At 37.8% G+C, this 20,320-nt stretch overlaps 1 protein-coding gene and 1 long non-coding RNA gene across 3 annotated transcripts; one reads left to right on the top strand and one right to left on the bottom strand.

The window, feature by feature from the left end:
• Window positions 1-37: 37 nt before the first annotated feature.
• Window positions 38-5,440, bottom strand: LOC126980897 (uncharacterized). 2 transcript variants are annotated; one of them, XR_007733648.1, is made up of 2 exons: window positions 5,203-5,440; window positions 38-1,446 (listed from the first exon to the last, which is right to left on the bottom strand). It is a non-coding gene; the product is annotated as an uncharacterized LOC126980897 (long non-coding RNA). The 2 variants fall into 2 exon arrangements; XR_007733649.1 differs by lacking the exon at window positions 5,203-5,440 and adding an exon at window positions 3,277-5,196.
• Window positions 5,441-5,707: 267 nt separating this feature from the next.
• LOC126980895 (parafibromin-like) lies at window positions 5,708-17,357 on the top strand. Its single transcript, XM_050831267.1, has 12 exons — window positions 5,708-5,866; window positions 8,759-8,864; window positions 9,126-9,245; window positions 9,785-9,927; window positions 10,228-10,441; window positions 10,710-10,875; window positions 11,321-11,442; window positions 12,105-12,220; window positions 13,808-14,037; window positions 14,307-14,448; window positions 15,133-15,179; window positions 15,853-17,357. The coding sequence occupies exons 1-11, from the start codon at window positions 5,736-5,738 to the stop codon at window positions 15,167-15,169; spliced, it is 1,527 nt and encodes a 508-aa protein (XP_050687224.1). The 5' UTR covers window positions 5,708-5,735; the 3' UTR covers window positions 15,170-15,179; window positions 15,853-17,357.
• The last annotated feature ends 2,963 nt before the right edge of the window (window positions 17,358-20,320 follow it).

Raw genomic sequence — 20,320 nt, 5'->3', positions numbered from 1 at the left:
ACTGTATTCTTTTAGTCTTCATGAGACAAAAAGCATATAAAGATACATCATTTTATTATACCTGATTGCTCTTACATTGATTATGTAAATTTAGTATGTAGTGTTCAAGTAAAATAATATCCAAGCAAATACATTATTAAGATCTAACAGTAGCTAACTTGAACAAATATATTTGTAAAAGCTAATAGTATCTAACTTCATAAAAAAAATATATAAAAATTACAATTCAACCAGAAAATAATTATTAGGTACACAATATTATACATTTCTAATTTGATTACAGAATATAACAATCAATTTTAAACTGAGGTTATATTTCTAGTCTACTTACATGACAAAATGGATCAAGGTCATAGTTAATTTCAGAGGGCCACATCAGTGCCTCTATTACAGATGCTTATGCAACTGAATGAGGAATGTATAATGAAATGTCAAGTTTTTTCAGTGTTGATAATAGCAACACTGTTGGAATGCAAAGCTACCATTAATGTAAGCTGTGAAGGTACAGTAATGGAAATATTTTAAGTCACCTGACTTTTAACAAAAATGCAAACATAAGGTGGCTAAGGATATTAATGAGAAATAGCAAGGAAGCAATTCACTTTGGGGCAGAAACCTTTTAACTACACAAATTATTTTTTTAACATACAATAATAATGGTGAAGCAAAGTCCCGAGCATAATATATGAATCAAAAGTAATTAATAACATGACCAGTGCCAACAACGATGACATCAAAAGTCTGAGGCCTATTTGGTTTAAACAATCCAAAAGCTATGTGAATACTTAATTATAAAACATGAGATACCTGCAAAAACGAGTTCAGCAGGTTGTGCAGTTGGGGCGGTCAGAGGCCTCGCCTAACTGGATGTTTAGTGCCATTGTATAGTTATATAAAAGTACTCTCTAATGGTAGACTTAAGCACGGTCTGATGCAGTACATTTCTCCAAGACACTTTCATAGGATGCTTCTGACATGTCAGTTGCCTGAATGTACTTCTGAATGCCTTCTAGGGCCTGTTTCAGTGCATTGAAGCTGGTGGAGTAGAGCATCTTGGTCTTGATCTTAGCAGTATCAGGGCACCAAGACATAAGGATGAGCTTATTCATCTTGGACTCTGAAGTTCCTTGGAAGGAGCGCTCATACTCAAAGTCATAGAGGCCATAGCGGCACTTATCAGGTCCTAGGCTACTCAGGCAGCTTAGGAAATCATCATAGGTCTCATCCCTTTCACCATATTTCTCAATATCAATCTCTTTTTCATCTTTGATATAAAAAATCATATACCTATACTTCTTCCCGGTCTTAATGTCAGAGTAGGCCTTTTGGATGCCATCTGCAACGGTTACTCCAGACGCCATTGTTTACACCTGGAGGACTGGCGAGATGAAGTGATGGTCAGGAGTCCTTTGGTTTGCTCACTCTGCTCAGCCTTGCCAATGCACACTAAAAATAAAAGATGACCAGTTATTAATATAAACAATATGGCACAACAAGAAAACAGTTCAGTATATGTTATCTAATAGCTTCATTTGCTGGACAACTTTAGCTCTAAAAGATACAGGAAAGGTAGAATTGGATACATGTGGTCCTAAGTTGTACATTTTGGTGATGCTCATATCCATCTCTTTGGCCCTTGAGCCTGTGGTGGGTAAGTGTGACATCTTGTTACTACAGTTTACCCATTCAAGGTTGTTCCATCTATTCATCCACTAACCAATCCAAAAGGAAGGATAAACAGCTGGGTGGGCTGTGTGCTGATAGCTTTGGCTAGGATTGAACCCAGGTACATGGACTTGAGCTGGGCATGCTAACTGCCACACCATGGAAGCATGTAAACCATCTTTGTTGATCTTAAACGATATACACTACAAATAAAAGCCAATTACATGAAAGAAAAATTTAAATATTAATCTCTCCACTTTCTCCTCTGCTAAGTGACATAGCAGTAAAGCAAGTGGGAAATGGTATTTTTTTGCTGTCTTACTTTGAATTTGGATGAAAAATTCCATAATTATATACTTACTAACTGCATGCTAACATTTACCATTATAACAATAAGTACATATAAAGATCTTTGCAGAATTTGTCCTAGTTTTATTAATTTCAACTTGTGGATTCTGCACTGGTGGCAAGTCATGCTATTTCTACACAGTTAATCCCCAGAACCTTCCCTTTCTCACTAGCCTCCATTCCACCTCCTCCACCTCTCCATACTAGCTACGTCTGTAGACTGTCCTCAACAACGATCATGCATTATTATTATTATCTTTTTTTAAACTTTCAAAGCATCAATGATCTGAAAAATTTATTCCACTGTAGCATCATCACTGAGAAAAAAAAAATTTCCTCAGTTCCATGTGACAAAAGTACAATAACAAACAAAAACAGACGTAAAAATTAATAACTGTCTATGAAAAGTGATTCACAAATTTAGCAGGTGACACTATTGATTGGCAGCTAGAAATGGTACTCAGGAACATCTTACTGAAAAAGCCTTAGAATTTGGATCTGTTAACAAGACAACAGTACACTGATGAATGGGGTAGGCAGTGGCAGTAGTCAGTTTGTGGATGTAGCGATCCTGAGACTCATGTTAAAGTCCCACAACTACCAGCTAATAACTTTCTGCCACTGGCGAGTGACAGAAGGCAACCTACACACTAGTAAAGGGTAAAGCTGGGGGCATACACTATAGCTGCACATGACCTCGGTGCTAATCTCTATCACATTGGCTCTTGAACCGGTGGTGGATGAGAACCCATTACCATAAGACACAGGGCCAATGTGACACCCAGCACCACAATAAATACTTCCCACCCCTATAGCAGCCTGGGGTTCACCACCTGACCTCCTTCAAGAAAGCCTACTAGTGCTAAGGGTTGCATATAGAAAAGTAGTACTACATGAATAAATGCTAAAGAAAAGCAAAGAAACAATTTTATAATAATTGGGGGGACATTTGAACAATACCAAAGGAAAAAAAAAAGAAGAAAAAAAAGACCTGTAAAAAATATAAATCTATAATAAATTATTGAATTAATTGAATGACTAACGTGAAAAAAACTTGAACTGCAGGTTTACATAATTACAGAACACATCATATAAAGTCATGATGCTAAATAGAAATTACATCACTGAACTGTGCACCAGTTTGTTTTTAATTCTCAACACTTCATGATTTCTTTGTTGCTGAAGTAGATAGATCATTAAATAAATATAAATTAATAAGGCAATAATCACTATGTTAAATATATTCTGAGAAAACAAACACACCTTCAATTAATTAATGACAAAGTCAACTGGAATATCTGGACAGACTCTGTGCACACACCACCCTAGTCAGGAAACAGTCACACCTGATAAGCAAGCCCCGTTATCTTATCATGATATGATACCAATAGACACTGCTCTTATCAACCAACTTAGGGGTGGAAATATTTATCTACATGTTACTGGTTGTCTACAACTCTTTCATTCATGTATTTCAGAGAGAAACTAAATAAAAAAAAACTTAAAAAAGAGGTGAAATCTTATAACAATTAAAAAAATATACCATGGGACAATATATGAAATAATAAATTTCTCTCTTGTAATGTATCATTGAGTAATATCCTTGTATTTTGAACCAGAGCAGCAGGATTAGATGACTTGCCAGGTTTAGGTGTGAATATGGTAAGATATTACAGACAAGTGATGTCATGATTGCCAGCGTAGTTAATTAATCAAAAGCAATAATAGGTCATAGAAATGGGAATTTTTCTGTGAACTGAATGCAGAATTCAATGATCTACCACTGCCCATGCACATCAGTATTGTGAGGCTGAAAGATGGAAAATTTCTCCAGTATTTCTTTGCTCTTAAGGACATCCTTTTATTTCTTCAAAATGAACAGCTGAGCAATATAAAGATAAACCAAACTCAGCTGCAAGATGAAGACTTTCCTTTCTCTCACACATTTCTAACAGACATGACAGCCCACTTAAATGTGCTGAACCTGAGCTTCAATGGCAAATAACAGACTATCATTGGACAAACTGAAGCTTCTGCAGGAAACTGCAGCTATTCAGTATGCATTTAGGAAAGAATGATCTTCTATGCTTTAGCTACTCCTTGTCATGAATTCAGAGTAGACACTAGTCAGATTTTGTATTTCCATAAAAATTGAAAAGTTTTTTAATGATATTGGGAATAGATTTAGAAATAATACCCTACTAAGCCAGCAGCCATTATGTAATATGACAATGTGCCACAAAATTTAGCTGAGATTAATCAATCTCCAATCAGCATCCTCCCAGAAGCTGAAGCTATCTCAGAATTTAGTTGCAAGGAAAAAATCTGAATTGCTCATGAATTAATTACACTTTATGAGGGTAAGATAAAACTAGCATTATTATTTATGTGGATAATATTTCATATATGTATTTAAAACTTGTATCTGGCTTAATGGCACTCCTGATGCATAATTTTGCATCAATTTATTCAACTTCATATTTTATACATTTATCTCCAGATAGCACAAGATCAAGAAGCCAACCTGGCACACTCACATCCCCAGCCAACAGACAGGCCACAGTGACCTACTGACTCACCCAAGACACATTCAACAGACACTGGAGCACAAGACTGACAGCTGACCTAATAGATCACCCTTGAACATCACATACCCCCCTCTCCCTGGACACAGCCATCACCCACCTGAGGACTGGACACACCCGTACTGACTGAACATGACCCAGGACCCACAGTGCCCATGGTGCCCCACACACCAGAACACTTCCTGCTTCACTGCCCAAGATTCTACTCCCTCCGCATCAACCTCAAAGCATCCCTGACCAGACTCCACATTCAGAGGCCAAATCTTGGGGACCTCCTGGGCGGCGACACCTTCACCCCCATCACTGCCTTCCAAGCCCTCACGGACCTCCCTGCATATGTCCGGTCAGCTCGACAGCATCTAGTCCCTACCCTAATGGCAGATCCCACGGCCTAAACGGTAAAAGTAAGCAAATAAAACACCCCGGAAGAAAATATCACCTCGCCCATGCAACCAATCTCCACCGTGAGTCACCCGAACACCAATACGCCTCCCAGTGATACTCTGCGGCTAAATACAAGGACTAGATACAAGGAGTAAATAGTAAATACAATATAATACTAAATACAATGCAATATTAAAGAGAATATAGGCAGAGAACACACCCGGGTAAGCAGCAGCAGCCGGTCACTCGTCAGCGGGGAGGGAAGGGCCGTCACGTCAAGTGCCTACGACCCTATATTACTTTTATCTACTTGTTCTTCATTTTCACACATATTCTGCTCCTCATTGGCCTTAAACTTACAGGAATATGAATGAAGAATAACACTGAGAATAAGAACGATACGAGTAAGCCTTGATTCCTCAGGTTCTCTCTTGTATTCTTACCCACATACTTTACTTTTTAATGGCCTCACACCCACAGGGATATAAATAAATGATAATGAGAAGAAAAATGAGAATGAACACCGTATTTTTAGTTAAACAAGTTGCTGGGATTTTCATGGCCTTATTTTGTGATGCTGTAATAGTGATAGTTTTACGCGGCTACTGCATATTTAACGGACAATCCAATGCCCTTAAATTTACAGGAATACAAATAAACGACTAACATAAAACCCAAAAATACTGAGAGAAGAGAATAGTTATAGTCCCCTTTCCCCTCAGTGTGACATCCAGATCAAGCTCAAGTGGCATCATGGCGGACCCTCTCAGCATCCTCCGTCAGTATAATGTTAACAAGAAGGAGATCGTTTCCAAGGGCGACAACATCATCTTCGGGGAATTCTCGTGGCCCAAGACTGTCAAGACCAACTACCTCGTCTACGGGTGAGTTAAGACGATCCACGGGCGGCAGGAGGCGAGATAATGGAGGTTTTCTTGGGGTGACCTCGAGCAGATTGTTTGGGTGGGATTGTTATTATTATTATTATTATTATAAGTAGTAGTAGTAGTAGTAGTAGTAATAGTAGTGGTTAGTTATAGTAGTAGTTATTTTTTAAGCAAAGGAAACATCTCAAGGACAATAAATAAATAAATAAATAATGTAAAAAAAAAAGCCCGCTGATCACTGTCCCCCGGAAAGCTTACTGGAAATTAAAGTACAGAGAGAGGGATAGTAGTAGTAGTAGTAGTAGTAGTTAGCTGTAGTAGTAGTAGTAGTTGTCCACACTTAAGGCATTCTATAGTGGGCAAGAACGACCCCAAATTCTCGAGCCTGTCTTGCACCTCCCTCCCGTGACCCTCCAGAGCACTCTCTCTTGCCCCTTTGGTTAGAGGAAACAAGAGTATTTATAATTTTCTCATTCATTCGAGGACATCAGGTGTTAATTTAGTCACATCTGTGAGATCTACAGTTCATATAATTCATTGACAGCCCTGAGGAACACTGGCAGCGGAGCGGGGCCTGAAGGCTCCTCAAGGGTAAATGGTGACTAATAGCTTCCAGAAAATGAAAAGTCTGTATACTGATGTAAAATTTTTGAGCACAGCCTAGGAGATCGTATTTTGACAGCGGGACACAAGTCAGGTAAAATTTAGTAATGGTAAGGTTTATGAAGTTAATTATATATGAATGACACACTGCTCAGTGCTGTTGTTGTCACTGGTAGTAGAGTAGGCTTCAATAATCTCAAAAATTGTTGCCCACCTTGCTGATAAATATTTATTCAGGACATTACTCTAATACTAATGTTTTTCAAGTGATTAGGGGCACTTGAATTGAAGGGGAGATAGCAAGGCATTGGGGGGAGCTGTTGGGGTGAAAGTGCCAGGTCGCTGCCCACCAGGCAGGGCAAAGAAGACATGGAGGCAGTGTGTTGAAGAAGATTTGGCAGCATTGGAGAGGCAGAGACAATGGACATAAATAATTTGAATGCATATCATCAACTGCCTAACCTCATAAGAGATTTTGGGAAAACCTGACATTAAGCAGATGATAATGGTGATAAAACCATTTTGATTAGAGCCAAGATGCAGCAGACCAGACTGTCAAGCAGTACTCAAGGATCAGAAGTATGGAACATTGGAAACAAGTGGCAAAAACGAAAAGTTGGCAGTAGCTGAGTGGATAGCGTGACGGCGCTGCGTTCACGACAATGCGGGTTCGCGCCCCGCTCAGTGACACCAAGCTGGGATTTTTCAGCCGCCACCAAGTGGCCTAAGACTACCCACATGCTGTCCAGAAGACCACTTATCAACCTGGACTCTAGATTCTAGGATTAAAGATGAGCTCTGGGGGGCAGCATGAGCCAATGCAAGATTGCCTGCGCCACAGTTGGCTGGGATTGACCATCAGGCCCTACTACGAAGGCCTACCGACGCCACAGGCAAAGACGTAAAAAAAAAAAAAAAAAAAAAAGATTCAAGAATATTCATCTCCTTAGATACAGTTCATGCTAAACCATCCAGAAAGCATGGCATTAGCAAGTATTGGGAAGGAGCCCAACTGACAGTCCTGCTTTAGGCTAATAATATAAATAAGTTATTTGCTTAGTTACATATGGTCTAATCTCCTATGATGCAATAACCAGCTATGTATAGGAATTGTCTCGCGCAACTGAGTCTCTACTTGATCAAAGGCAGACTGATCAGAGCTGATCTGATTATGGTGTTTAAAATTTTAAAAGGACTTTGTCCTAATCTTGAACATTTGCTGACAAGAAATCGCAATAGGGACACTAGAGGTGACTCCTATAGTTTTATCCCCCCGTTGTAACACTGATGTGAGAGCCTGCTTCTTCTCATTGAGAGTAATTAACATTTGGAACAGCTTGCCTGATTCTGTTGTTTCTGTCAGATCTTATACGAGTTTGATTAATGTGCCACGTGGTTTGGTTGTTCTTTTGGGTGTTTTGTATGGATTGTTGTTATTGACTCTGTATTGAAAATTAGTAGTTGTCCGTGCCATCTCGTGATGTCATATTAGCCAACCATCTGACCATCTTAATGAAAATCATCAGCTGCAGTTTTCCCCATCCAGGTAAGAAGTCCAGATAAGATGTGTATATAACTGGTTTGTCTAATGTGGTGCAACAACCAGCTATCTAATCTTTTCATAGTACTGTGTAGCTTGTAGGGTGTGAGGTTGGTATATTGCAGTGTGTGCCTGTTCTTTGGCTGTCTCACTCATGCCTTCAAGGGCACGGAGGCCTACCAGGTGAGGGTGTAGAAAATATGTGGATGTGATTTTTTTTCTAGAAGCACTGCTGTAATAGATAATGGCATATAATTTCTTATTACAGATGTGTTGCTTAATATGCAAAACTATGGGTTATAGAAACCCTTGCATATAAGGCTGTCTAAAAATAATCCACCTAATACCTAAACTATAGAAACTATATATTGCTTCATCATATTATGGTCACTACCCTTTTCAGCACCAGTCATGCTAAATCTCTGTTTTCTCCATTTGTGCCAACATATTGCAATGGTAGATGTGCTGTGTGAATTTTTTCATTGATTTATTTTTTAATTTATGCTGATCTTTATAGCTCTGAATATACATTTATATATGTCTATTTCAAATATAACTGAAATGGAGGGGGAATTTCAAAAAATCGGGTACTCTGCATCTTTGTTGGTGCCCTCTATACTTAAATATATACATCCCTACATGCCCACTTTTCACTTTTTTTTTCACATTTCAAGGCCCCCCATACTCTAGTTAAATAAGGAGATGCTCAGACTATCAAACTAATTCTTAACATGTATTTCCTGCAGATCTGGCAAGGATGGTGCTCCAAAGGACTACTACACGCTGGAGTGCTTGCTCTTCCTCCTCAAGCATGTCACCCTCACCCATCCTCCGTATGTGCGGAAGGCTGCTGTGAGTGACTGCAATTTATTGTATGATTTACTGTTATAGTTTCAGGAGGTGTGAAAACAGGGAGATGCAAAGTGTGCATCTATGAGATTTAGTAATTGATAGATTGAAGATGTGTAATACTAAAGCTTGTGTTCTCTAGCTGATGGAAAGGGATGTATTGCTATATTTATTACTCATTGTTGTCAATTATTTATTGGTTTTAGTCAATATTTGAAAGTAGTGGTTTAGGTATTGATTAACAAATACTTTTCTATTTCAAAGGCTGAGAACATACCAGTGGTGCGACGTCCTGACCGCAAAGAGCTCTTGGCCTACCTCAATGGAGAGACATCAACAGCCACTGCTATTGATAAATCTGCCCCATTGGAAATACCCACACAAGTGAGTGAAGCACACCCTTATAATACAGTTCTCTGTAATTACAATAATCACTTGCAAATCTGAACAAATACAACCAAAGGTGGATTGTATGCATGGTTTCTGGATACAAGGGAGTATGAAACTGCACAGTTCTGACTCACCTGGGCTGCCCACATAGTGAGATACATTGCTGCTCTCTTAACCCATAAAGAATGAGTCGACAGTGAAGGAGCTAGGAGACAGAAAATGCACTCATGCCCCACAAGGGTCTGATGTTGCATGTTTGGGCAGGGCATTGATATTAGGATGCTGAGGACACCTGCCTGTATTACTATTGCATTGTGACCAGGATTTCTGCAGTTGGATTTTAATTTTAATGTTTTCAGGGGTGGTGGAATTTGAATTAGTGAACTGTGCAGTGGTGGAGGGTCAACTGTACTGTCAAATGTACTATAATTCTAATCATTGTAATCAGAAATTTGCTAAGTAACCATAATTGATTACTGCATGCCTCTAATTGCTCCATGCCTGATACAGACTATATTATACTTATCTTGTAGGTAAAGAGGGCAGTTGAAGATGCATCAGACAGCACAGCCAAGAAACCTCGGTATGATGACAGTGATGTACAGAAAATTAAGGAGCAACTTGCCCTGCGTTTGGATGCCCCTAAAAAGTCATCCATTGTCAGTAACATCGACAGGTAAACAGCATTCTTGTCAGTTGGGTCATTCAGGATATTCATTCTAACTCACAAGTCATGAAGTAAGTGTTCAGAGGACATAAGGAGTTTGGTTGGCCCCTTTCTTTCAGGTCCTTAAACATTAGTCATGCTCCCATGTCATGTACTGTGACATTCATCTAGAACATGTGATACAGTCTGATAATTGCTGTTAGTAAAAATCAAATTGATACAAGGAGTTTACTTAACCAGTAACTTTCAAGTCCTTGAAAAAAACTATAAAAACATGAAAGCTCTCTTACACTATGGTCTTTTGTGCAGGTCCCTGTCAGAAGCCATGTCAATTGAAAAGATTGCAGCCATCAAAGCTAAACGTTTGGCCCTTAAGAGGACAATGATCAAGGAAGACGATGACCCTGGGCTAGGAACAGATCTGCGTAGCATGTTAGAGTTTGATATAGACATGACCAAAGACATCACCACCAAGGAGCGTCAGTGGAGGACCAGGACCACCATTTTACAGAGCTCTGGCAAGGTGGGTTTCCTAATAAGTCGTATAGTATCTGTGGAAACCAGTGCTTCTAAACTTTGAAGTAGTAGGTGATACTTCACTATACTTACTATGAGAGTGAGAATACAACTTGATGAGTTTGTTTACTTAATTTAGTAACAACTATATTTAAGTCTGTGGACCATATTCAATACCCACATGAGTGGTTGTCATGGTTCTTTTATTTTATGGATAATTAAAAATACATAAGTGGAATTGACATTATGAATTTAATAATGTAATTGTTGTGCAGCAATTTGCAACCAGCATTATGGGGCTCCTCAAGTCAATCAAGGCTCGTGAGGAAGGCCGCATGAGGGCCAGCGTACCCAATCCAGTGCCCACACCAGTGTCCAGAGTGCCCCAGCAGCCAGTAGGGTACTCACGTTATGACCAGGAAAGATTCAAGGGCAAAGAAGGTGTGTTGATAGTAGTAGCAATATAATCTTAAGCTGTATCCATTTGCACTAAAAATTATAATTACTCCATATGAGTAAGTTTTTGGATGAAGCCAGGACCATTAATCTTTTTCTTAGGGTCAGTTACAGATTCAAATTTTCGCATACTTTGTGGAGAAACAATTTAATCCTTTACACCCCACAGCAATGTCACTGCACACAGGCTTTATCCTAGGCTCCTCTGTACCCCAAATTCAGACTGCTAGTATGGGATTATTTGATTAAAAGATGTGTTTTTACATCCTGGAAAACTCTCACAGGAACCCAGGATGTGCATAGTATATCCATGGGTGTCATGGTTAAGTGAAAAAAATTATTGCAGCAGAGTAATGATTTCCTAATGATTTTGCCATATAAGAAGCAGGAACATATATTTATCATTCATAACGTAATTAATCTTTCACAGAAACTGAGGGCTTCAAAATTGACACCATGAGAACCTATCACGGCTTGTCTTTGAAGAGTGTAACAGAAGGTAGTCAGAGTCACAAGATGGCCCCTCAGCCTGACCTGGCACCCCAGAGTAAAGTAAGTCACCTCAAGTTAGTGTTATTGTGGCCCATGCTGTTTGGTTCACACTCATGACTTCATTAATTAGTACTCTTGTTCTACATGTTGAAAGTATCCAAACATGCTTGACCACTTCTCTGCTCATATAAAAATTACTACTACTTAAATATTATTACCTATGTTTTTTCCAGTTGTCCTTCATTTTTGGAACTTATACACTGATTTTCTTTCCTTTATATGCTGTGTTCAGTCATTTAATAGATTAGATTTATGAGTTCCATCGGAGATTTTTTTTCTTTGTAAATTTTCTATACATTCTAGTTGAAAAGTTCTTGTTACTAATTCTTTTATACCTTAAGATCTTGTTTTTCTAATTATGTATACCCTCACCCTATTACTTGCCTCCATTCTGTGATTTTTTTGCCTTAACTACTTTCCGGCTGCTTCTGTTTTGCTGTATTTTGTCCATAAAAACAACTGTTAAAAATTCAGATTTGCAGTAATTGTTATTGTCACCATTGTTTCCTATCATATATACGTATATCAAGTGACAGTATTCTTTTATGACTAAGATGCATTGAGGTTTCTTAATTATATGATCATGACTGTCCTACTTTGTTTATTTATTCTGTTGTTTGTGTATGAAAAGGTTTTTCATATGGATTTTAAATCTTTTCTAGCCTGCACCTGGTCAGCAGATGAAGAAACCATCTCGCACACCTATTATTATTGTTCCTAATTCTCCCAAGTCACTGATCACCATGATGAACTCTAAAGATCTACTACAAGACATGAAGTAAGTTTTAGATATTAAATATAACAGTTGGTCTGCCAAATCTGTGGGTATACAGTACCAGATCCCAACAGATGTGTGAAAAACTTGGATGTTCAGGATGCTTATGTTTGATTTTGTAATTTTACCATATTTCTTCTCATAACTTTGTCTCTCCTCTATGTGCTTCTAATAATTGCTACAACTGTGTAACCCATACTGACTACAGTATTTTAGCTTTCTTTATCTCACTATAAGAAAACAGTTTAAGGTGAGGCTGCTTACTGCTCAGTTCTCAGTGAGTTTGATTTGTATTGTGTATGTGCTGAGCAGTTTGGCAAACAAATTAATGTTAAGTAGTTATTTACCAATAGCTCATTATAATTGGTAAAAATAGTACCTTATCACTATTATATTAGTTTATAACTTCTTACAAACTAACAGTTCCTAAACTTAACCTAACTGATAGTACACTAAAACAGTGACTTACGACTAAAGACTAAGACAGTGGTTCTCAAACTTTCTGACATTGTTACCCCTGACAGCGCAGAGGTAGAGGACAATTACCCCTAGCCCCCATTCCTGTTCATTTACAATTATTTTACATGAAATTATTGGAAAGGAAAATATAATATTTAATTATTTACTCATTTTAATGCATTTTTTTATTAGAAAATCAGTATTTAATACAGAATAAGAAATTTAGGCATAAATTTATAGCTAATTGAATGAAACCTTTTTTTGGTGATTAAGATAAATATATAAATTTTATTGCTACATTAATCAGAAAAAATAATGGAATTCTAGTTTTTAATAGATTTTAATATATTTTATAACTAAGTTGTAAAAACTTCCTTTTAATAAATGAAAAAAGTTGAGATACATGTTTGACAAAAAATAAAAAGAGTTCTTGATGGATATCAATGAAACTTCACAAATTTCATTAGATACGAATATTTTTAAAGGGTTTACGCCCCAAAAAATTATATGCATTTCAGAGATTGGGTATGCAGTTTTGTTAAAAATATCAATTTACTGAATTTTCTAAAAAGTATTTTTAATTTTAGAAATACGAACCACTGGACTAAGAGCATGCTATGCTCAGTAAATAGGTACTCTGTACAATTTACTGTACACATATGATGTGCACCAGCATGCATAAATGTATAGTACATATATAATATACAATATAACATCAGTAAAAGATAAAGATTAGCAATGCAAGAGGGGACTGTCTAAGCTTAAGTTTGCTAGAGGTCAGCAATCTATGTATTCCCTCAGCATGAAGGAGATTACAATGCAATACCCCTCATTTCTTTATTTTTGCAAACCTCAGCTGGTCAAAGCTGTAGATCCCAAATCTGCCAAACCCACAGATAGGGCAGGCTGACTGCATACTGTGTAATTTACCCAAGAAGTACTCTTTTCTTTTTACTTATCTGCTTGTGCATGGCTAGATATAAAATGTAATCTAAAAAACTTTGAAGAGGAGTTTTTAGTCAGATGTCAAATACTGGGATGTAAATGTAATATATTGAATAATAGTAATTTTGATTATATGAAATTTGATGAAGCATTTGGTGTTTATAACAGCTCATTACTCTTTTTCAGATTTGTCTCTCTGGAAGAAAAGAGAAAGCAGGGAACTAAAAGAGAAACAGAGATTTTGATACAGAGGCCTAAACCAGGAGGCTTGACTGTCCCCTACCGTGTGACAGACAACCCATCCAAGCTGAGTTATGCAGACTGGGATCGCGTGGTTGCCGTGTTTGCCATGGGACCGGCCTGGCAGTTCAAGGGATGGCCAAATGAAGGCAACCCAGTAGAGATTTTTAATAGAAGTATGTATATCTTATTGTATTTAACCACAATTCTGATTTGAGCTGTGTCCATGTCTTCCTGTGCCTCTATCTAATCTTTTTTTTAATGTAGATATTCTTTGTTCCCATCACCAGCCCGAGATCATTCCATTAATCAAATAATGAATGCAAAATCATTGTAGTGTATCACCCCTGTGAATAGATTATCCACAAGTGATTTGAGAACTGGGGTAGCTTGGATGGTGGTGGTGATGATAATGGTGATATATAATTTTAGCATTTATTTTCAGTTTGTGCATTTCACATAAAATTTGAGGAGATGAATCTGGATACAAACATCGCCAAGTGGGCAGTGCACGTCATCAACCTGAGCAGGGAACGTCGCCACTTGGATCGAGCAAGGTTTCTGGAGTTCTGGGAGAAGCTTGACAGGTAAGAGGATGAAACAAAGCATGGAAAGTTAGTCAGGGCTGCTGTGTAATAATTTTATCCATCTGTTCTAAAGATTGTGTTATTCCTATGCAACTTTGCAGTAGCCTCATTTTGTCTTTCATATTATTCATTACCCCACACCAATTGGATATGCACATATTGTTGCTGAATATCCACACTTTCACCATATCTTGAAATACATCCCAGGCACAGTGACCGATTTAAAATGCTAGTTACATCATAGTAGATATATAACATTGACTAAAGGCATGTGAAATAGAGTTAACATTGTTCATTAAATCCAAAGTAAAGGAAACACTTTTCATTAAATATTTAAGTGCTTAACCCGGTAGCAGCGAGGATCATGTTTCTTAATGGTCCCCCCAAACGAGAAAAATGAGAAAAAATCACCCCTCACTCAAACCATTTCATAATATATATCAAAGCATTTGTGATCAGATTATGTATCATCTATTTTGGGGGGTTTAAATCATGGCACAAATTTGGCCCGTCGCTGCTACACGGGAAAGGCATAAATTTGGCCTGTCGCTGCCAACGGGTTAATTAGCAGGGTGTCATTTATGTGCCATTTACATCATTATATATTTAGAGCACAGTGAAAATATGCTAAAGAGATGCATCTTCCATTGAAAAATTCCCTAACTATTCTTTGTAATATTGCAGGTACATAACACTAAAGAAGCCACACCTGCGGTCATAACCATGAGGTGGTAAGTATTGAAGCTGTGTTGTATAGATATACTACTTCTAATATATAAACCCCATTTTCTAATTTCTTGTTTAGAAGCACAAGCATATCCAACTTAACCTTTTATGGCACTTCATCTCTGCACACTCAATCCTTGACCTGCCAACTCACTCTCTTCATTACTCATCCACCCTATCGATCCATTTCATTGGTGGCCTCCCCCTGACACCCTCTCCCTCAATCCTGCCCTCATGTACTCTTCACAAAGTCATCCTCCTTCATTCTCATTGCATGTCTGAACCGTCTCAGAGCAACTCGCTTCACCCATTCAATCACTCCACACTGCTTTTCATTCACTGTTACACCCATACCAAACCCCTGATACAGATCTTCATTATTTTCTCCATTCCATCTTGACTCACTGCATATACCTCTTATTTGTCTCATTTCCGCTGCTTGTATTGGGGATTACTATTCTACGTTCTATTTTCATGTTTCAGATGCAAATGATAGTTGGGAAAGTAGAGCAGTTTTTTAACCTCATGTTCACACTCCTTCCTTTCATAACTCTCCAACTCTCTCCAATGCACCTGTTACCTTCCTGCCCTTACCACTCACCTATTCCATTATGCTCCCATGCTTATAGAGAACTGTCCCTGAGCACATGAAGTTACATTTATGCTCTTTGTTTTCAGGTCTGTTCAGCATCGTGGCAATGGTTGTACAGTGATCATTACATCTAAAGTAAGGCATATAAATGGATATTTCTAGTAATCATTTGTAGTTTTTTTCTTTTTTTTCTTCATCTTCTTTTATGGTATTTTGATTGTGACTGATAAATATATCTGAGTATCTCATCTAGAAAATGTATTTTCTCAAATGGTATGTTTCTTAGACAATGTACATTTTATAGCAATGCATTAGTTTGATAATGTTCCTTTTGCCTTTTTTGTGTTGTGCTATATTTTACCTAAAATGAAGACAAACTTGAAACTTATGTAGGGTTACTTCTTGATGTACATGACCATTTCTCAAGTTTACACTAAATTTAAAGTTATGAATCTTGTTAAATTCAAAGTTGTGCCTAACAACTGCAGATGAATTTGTTATACATTATTTTGAAGTGCTGTATAATTTTGATATACAGAATAAGAACTTGATATCACTTTTTTATTTTTGTTATTATTTTTATTATTTCCTTGTTATTATCATTATTAAAATTATTAGTGGTGGTGTTAGTAGTATCATTGAAGACTGCTGGGAATACTCATAATAATAATTATATTTATTTTAGTTTTTTACTAGAGAGTGTGACATTTCATCCTGGCTAAAGTAAATATTATTGATGATGCTAATTATTTTTATTTTTATTGTTACTACTACTACTACTACAATTATCGGATGATTGTATCAAAATTGTGGTTGAACTCTGTCTATTACTTCAGTTTGCATTCTTCTCTGAATGTAGTGTTTGGCCTGGGGATTCTCATTCACCAATTACTTTTTCAAAGTGTTGGGGAGCAATGGGTGTTGGGCTGATCTGCTTCTTGGAGTCTGATGAGGATTATCTTTGAGAAATCCCAGAGGAACTAATTTTCTGTGAGATCTTGTATTGTTTCAGGTGGCATTGTAGTTGTTTGTAAGGGTCCCTGGGATGTATTTATTCTTTTTTTTTTTTCTAAAGAATTGATTGTCGCTCCTCCTTTAGTAATCTTGTGGAGCGTAAGTCTTTCTAGACAGATCCAAAATAAACATAAAAGAAGGTAGCCAGTGTAGAGGTAGCTCTTACTTCTTACACTGAGGGTGTTGCCACTCTTGACAGGTATTGAGCAGCATATGCTCCTAGATAAACCTGTTGTTCAGTGTTACTGTAATCACAATAATTTAACCAAACATGGCTATTTATTTGAAGTAAGCAGTTACCACCTGTGGTCTCCCATCACTTAGGTCTGTTTTGTTCAAAACAAGATTATGCTGTAAAGATTTATTATTATTGTTATTTTTTATCATTATCTTCATTATAAAGTATTACTATTAATTTGATTATAATGTATTATTATTGTTATTATTATCATTGCTGCAATGTTCTAGATTTTTTTTCATTATTATCATCATTACTATGGATTATTTTTAAATTATTTATTTTTAGTACATATATATTCCATGTATTCTTTGTAATCATGGTAAAATTTATTACCTCTTTCTAGTTTTCTTCAAATCCTGACTCCATATTCACCTACAATGTAAGGATGTGTATGAAAAAAAAAATTGTACAATCTACTTTTGTCTGGTGTAAAAAAAAAAGAAAGGTGAGGATAACAATTGCTACAAATTATAATTATTTTATTTCTGCACTTATTTGCCATATTATATAGTTTGATTATGTACCAGAAACAAAGGTGTCCAACACTTATTTTAATAGATCTGCTTAATTAAAAGGCAAATGAAAAAGAATGTAGGGGATGGGTGGGACGTTAAAGTAGACATAACTGTACCTTGCCACATAACTGTCTTTACTCAGTTATACAGAGCATATTCTATTTGCACAAACTAACAACTTATGCTTTACTCAGTTGTGAAGAAGTGGTCTGGGTTCAGAGGGTTCTGCATGTGGGCTCAATGACTGTCCAGCGCCTCTCACCGACTGCCTTACCTACCAGATGAGCTCAGAAGGTTGATGGTGGATAATGTGGGACTCTGAGACACGAGGGGAAATCCACCTACTACTGGTCCAGCATGAGCAATGGTGCCTGTCTCAGGGGGGTAGCTATAGGTGTGTCTAGCCAACTGCAGCCATTTGTGGTTGAGGTTACTCCGGTTGATGAGCGTATAATGCGAGTGAGGCTGAAGCACACACTGAGCTTTATGTCTTTTGTTGAAGTGTATGCTCTTACAGAGATGTGTGGGACTGAGGAGATGTTCTATGCTAAATTTGACCATATTAGCCAATGCCTCCCTTAGCACACACTTATTGCCCTAGGTGACTTCCATGCTACTACTGGCACTGACAGGATTGGCTACGAGCTATGTGTTGGTCCCCATGGTTCTGGTACCAGGAATATCATCAGCTCACTCCTGAATTTTGCAAGATCCAGGAGGGCTGCGGGCATTTATATATATATATATATATATATATATATATATATATATATATATATATATATATATATATATATATATATATATATACGGTAGGCACTTTTAGGGACATTTTGAGGTCGATAAAGAAAACATTTGGGGGCTAGTTGTGTAATATCCAGAGGTGGGCGCGGTACTGAAAAATCAGTAGCGTGGTTGCGGTAGTGCGGTACTTTTTCCGGAGTAGTGCGGTCCCATTTTTTTTCTTTCCCAGTGCGGTACGCGGTGTGCGGTACTGCGGTATCGGTAGTCAAAATAAAAAATACTTCAGTGCCTATCCTGGCTATCCAAACAAAGGAAACATGAAAAGTACAATGGCCGGTACCGCGCGGGTTACAGAAGACTCACATGTAGTAGTTAATCTGTATTTAGTATTTAATTTTGAACAATAACTTAAAAGTCAGAATGATTGAATGACTGATTGATCAAAGTACCGATAAAGAGTACCGCAAGATTTTGTAGTGCGGTCTGCGGGTTAGTGCAGTATTTTCAGAAATTTTGCGGTACACGGTACTTTTCTGTGATGCGGTATTACCACACTAAGTATACCGCACTTGCCCACCTCTGGTACTATCACGGTATTGGCGCAGTCCTGTCGTTCCCCTCGCTTTCCCTTTCCGGAGGAGCACACACACGCATACTCCTTTCCAGTCTCGAGGAAGGGCACTGAACTTAATTGAGGTCGCAGACAGGACTACAGGCATCCTAGGGAACATATATGACTTCACCCCTGCAGTAGTCCTATAACACGTTACAGGAAAGCTAATACAGATTGTGAGTTGCGCTATGCTGCATGATGAAAACCTAACCCATTTTTTTTCTGTCACCCGTACGCATAGAGGGAATTAATTAAAGGCTCCTCGGCGTGGCCTCGTCATTGTGCCCTTCATACAAGTGGAGGTGACGTGCTGACATCTTGCTCGAGTACGATATTTGCATAATATTCCCGATGACAATAAGCTCTTAACGTTTTCTTGCTTGTTTAACTATAATTTTTTTTAGCTTGGCGTAACTCGCGGTGAGGGAAAAATGCAATAATATGTAATTCATCCCACCCCACGGCCTAATATCACGAGCAATCCACGTCAAGTATAGGCCTACTCTCGATCCCGACCCGAGCAAACTCCTTTATTATAGTCGCCTCTGTCATGGACGCAGGGTGACTACATAAGTGAATTTCAGTGAATATGCTCGTGTGTGTGTATATATGTGGTGTTTAATTGTTGCGTCACTGCCGAGGGCTATATAGTTGCAGAAAAGAGGTTTGTGGCTGATTCGCTTCGTGTTTCTTTTATGTTTAACCATTAAATTTTGACTTCCCATCCCTTTCCTTTTATTGTTCTCCCTATACATTAATTTTACCTGTTCTTCTCTTCCTTTCCCTAGAAGCTGTGAACTACCGTTGCCAGATTATCGTATTCACCACATTGTATTACTTTTAAGCCTCAAACTCTTGTACCTACACAAATAACGAAAGAAAATTGAAGTTAGCGTTAAAACTCCTATTTATTGATGTTTGTTTGTTTGTTTTTGCTAGAGTTATTGGTCAGAAAACTACGAAAATGCAGTGTACGATAATTTGGCAACGCTGCAGTGAACCCAGCTCGAGGCGAATCTTTCGTTTGGATATGCCAAGGAGGGGAAAATCAACGGTTACATATTAAATAGTCACTTCCCAGGACCACAGGTAAGTTGATTTATTAATATATACACACATGGGCAGATAGACAGACAGGCAGGTAGGTAAATGAGGCTCAGATGTCAGAAAATAGCTTGTAAAGAGATGAACCAAACTCCCTGCGCTTTCAGTTAGTCAGCCATAAGCCTCCAGACCAGCGTTGCCAAATTATCGTATTCATCGCATTGCATTTTCTTAGTTTCTGACCGATAACTCTAGCAAAAACGAACGAAACCGTCAGTATTTAAGTTTTAACGATAACTTTGATTTCCTAGCTTTATTTGTGTGGTTACGAAAGTTTTGAAGCCTAAAAGTGATCAATAAATATTCAAAGTGCGACAATTTGG

The sequence above is a fragment of the Eriocheir sinensis genome, chromosome 45, assembly GCF_024679095.1.
Source record: "Eriocheir sinensis breed Jianghai 21 chromosome 45, ASM2467909v1, whole genome shotgun sequence".
NCBI classification, from domain to species: domain Eukaryota; kingdom Metazoa; phylum Arthropoda; class Malacostraca; order Decapoda; family Varunidae; genus Eriocheir; species Eriocheir sinensis.
The sequence above is the reverse complement of the archived record's forward strand: the minus strand, read 5'-3'. Positions and strand labels throughout refer to the sequence as shown.

Excerpts from the sequence above, each read along its gene's own strand:
- LOC126980895 (XM_050831267.1), top strand. The coding sequence starts at position 5,736 with ATGGCGGACCCTCTCAGCATCCTCCGTCAGTATAATGTTAACAAGAAG. Across the intron at positions 9,246-9,784 it reads CATTGGAAATACCCACACAA|GTAAAGAGGGCAGTTGAAGA; the intron begins GTGAGTGAAGCA and ends CTTATCTTGTAG. Across the intron at positions 10,442-10,709 it reads TTTTACAGAGCTCTGGCAAG|CAATTTGCAACCAGCATTAT; the intron begins GTGGGTTTCCTA and ends ATTGTTGTGCAG.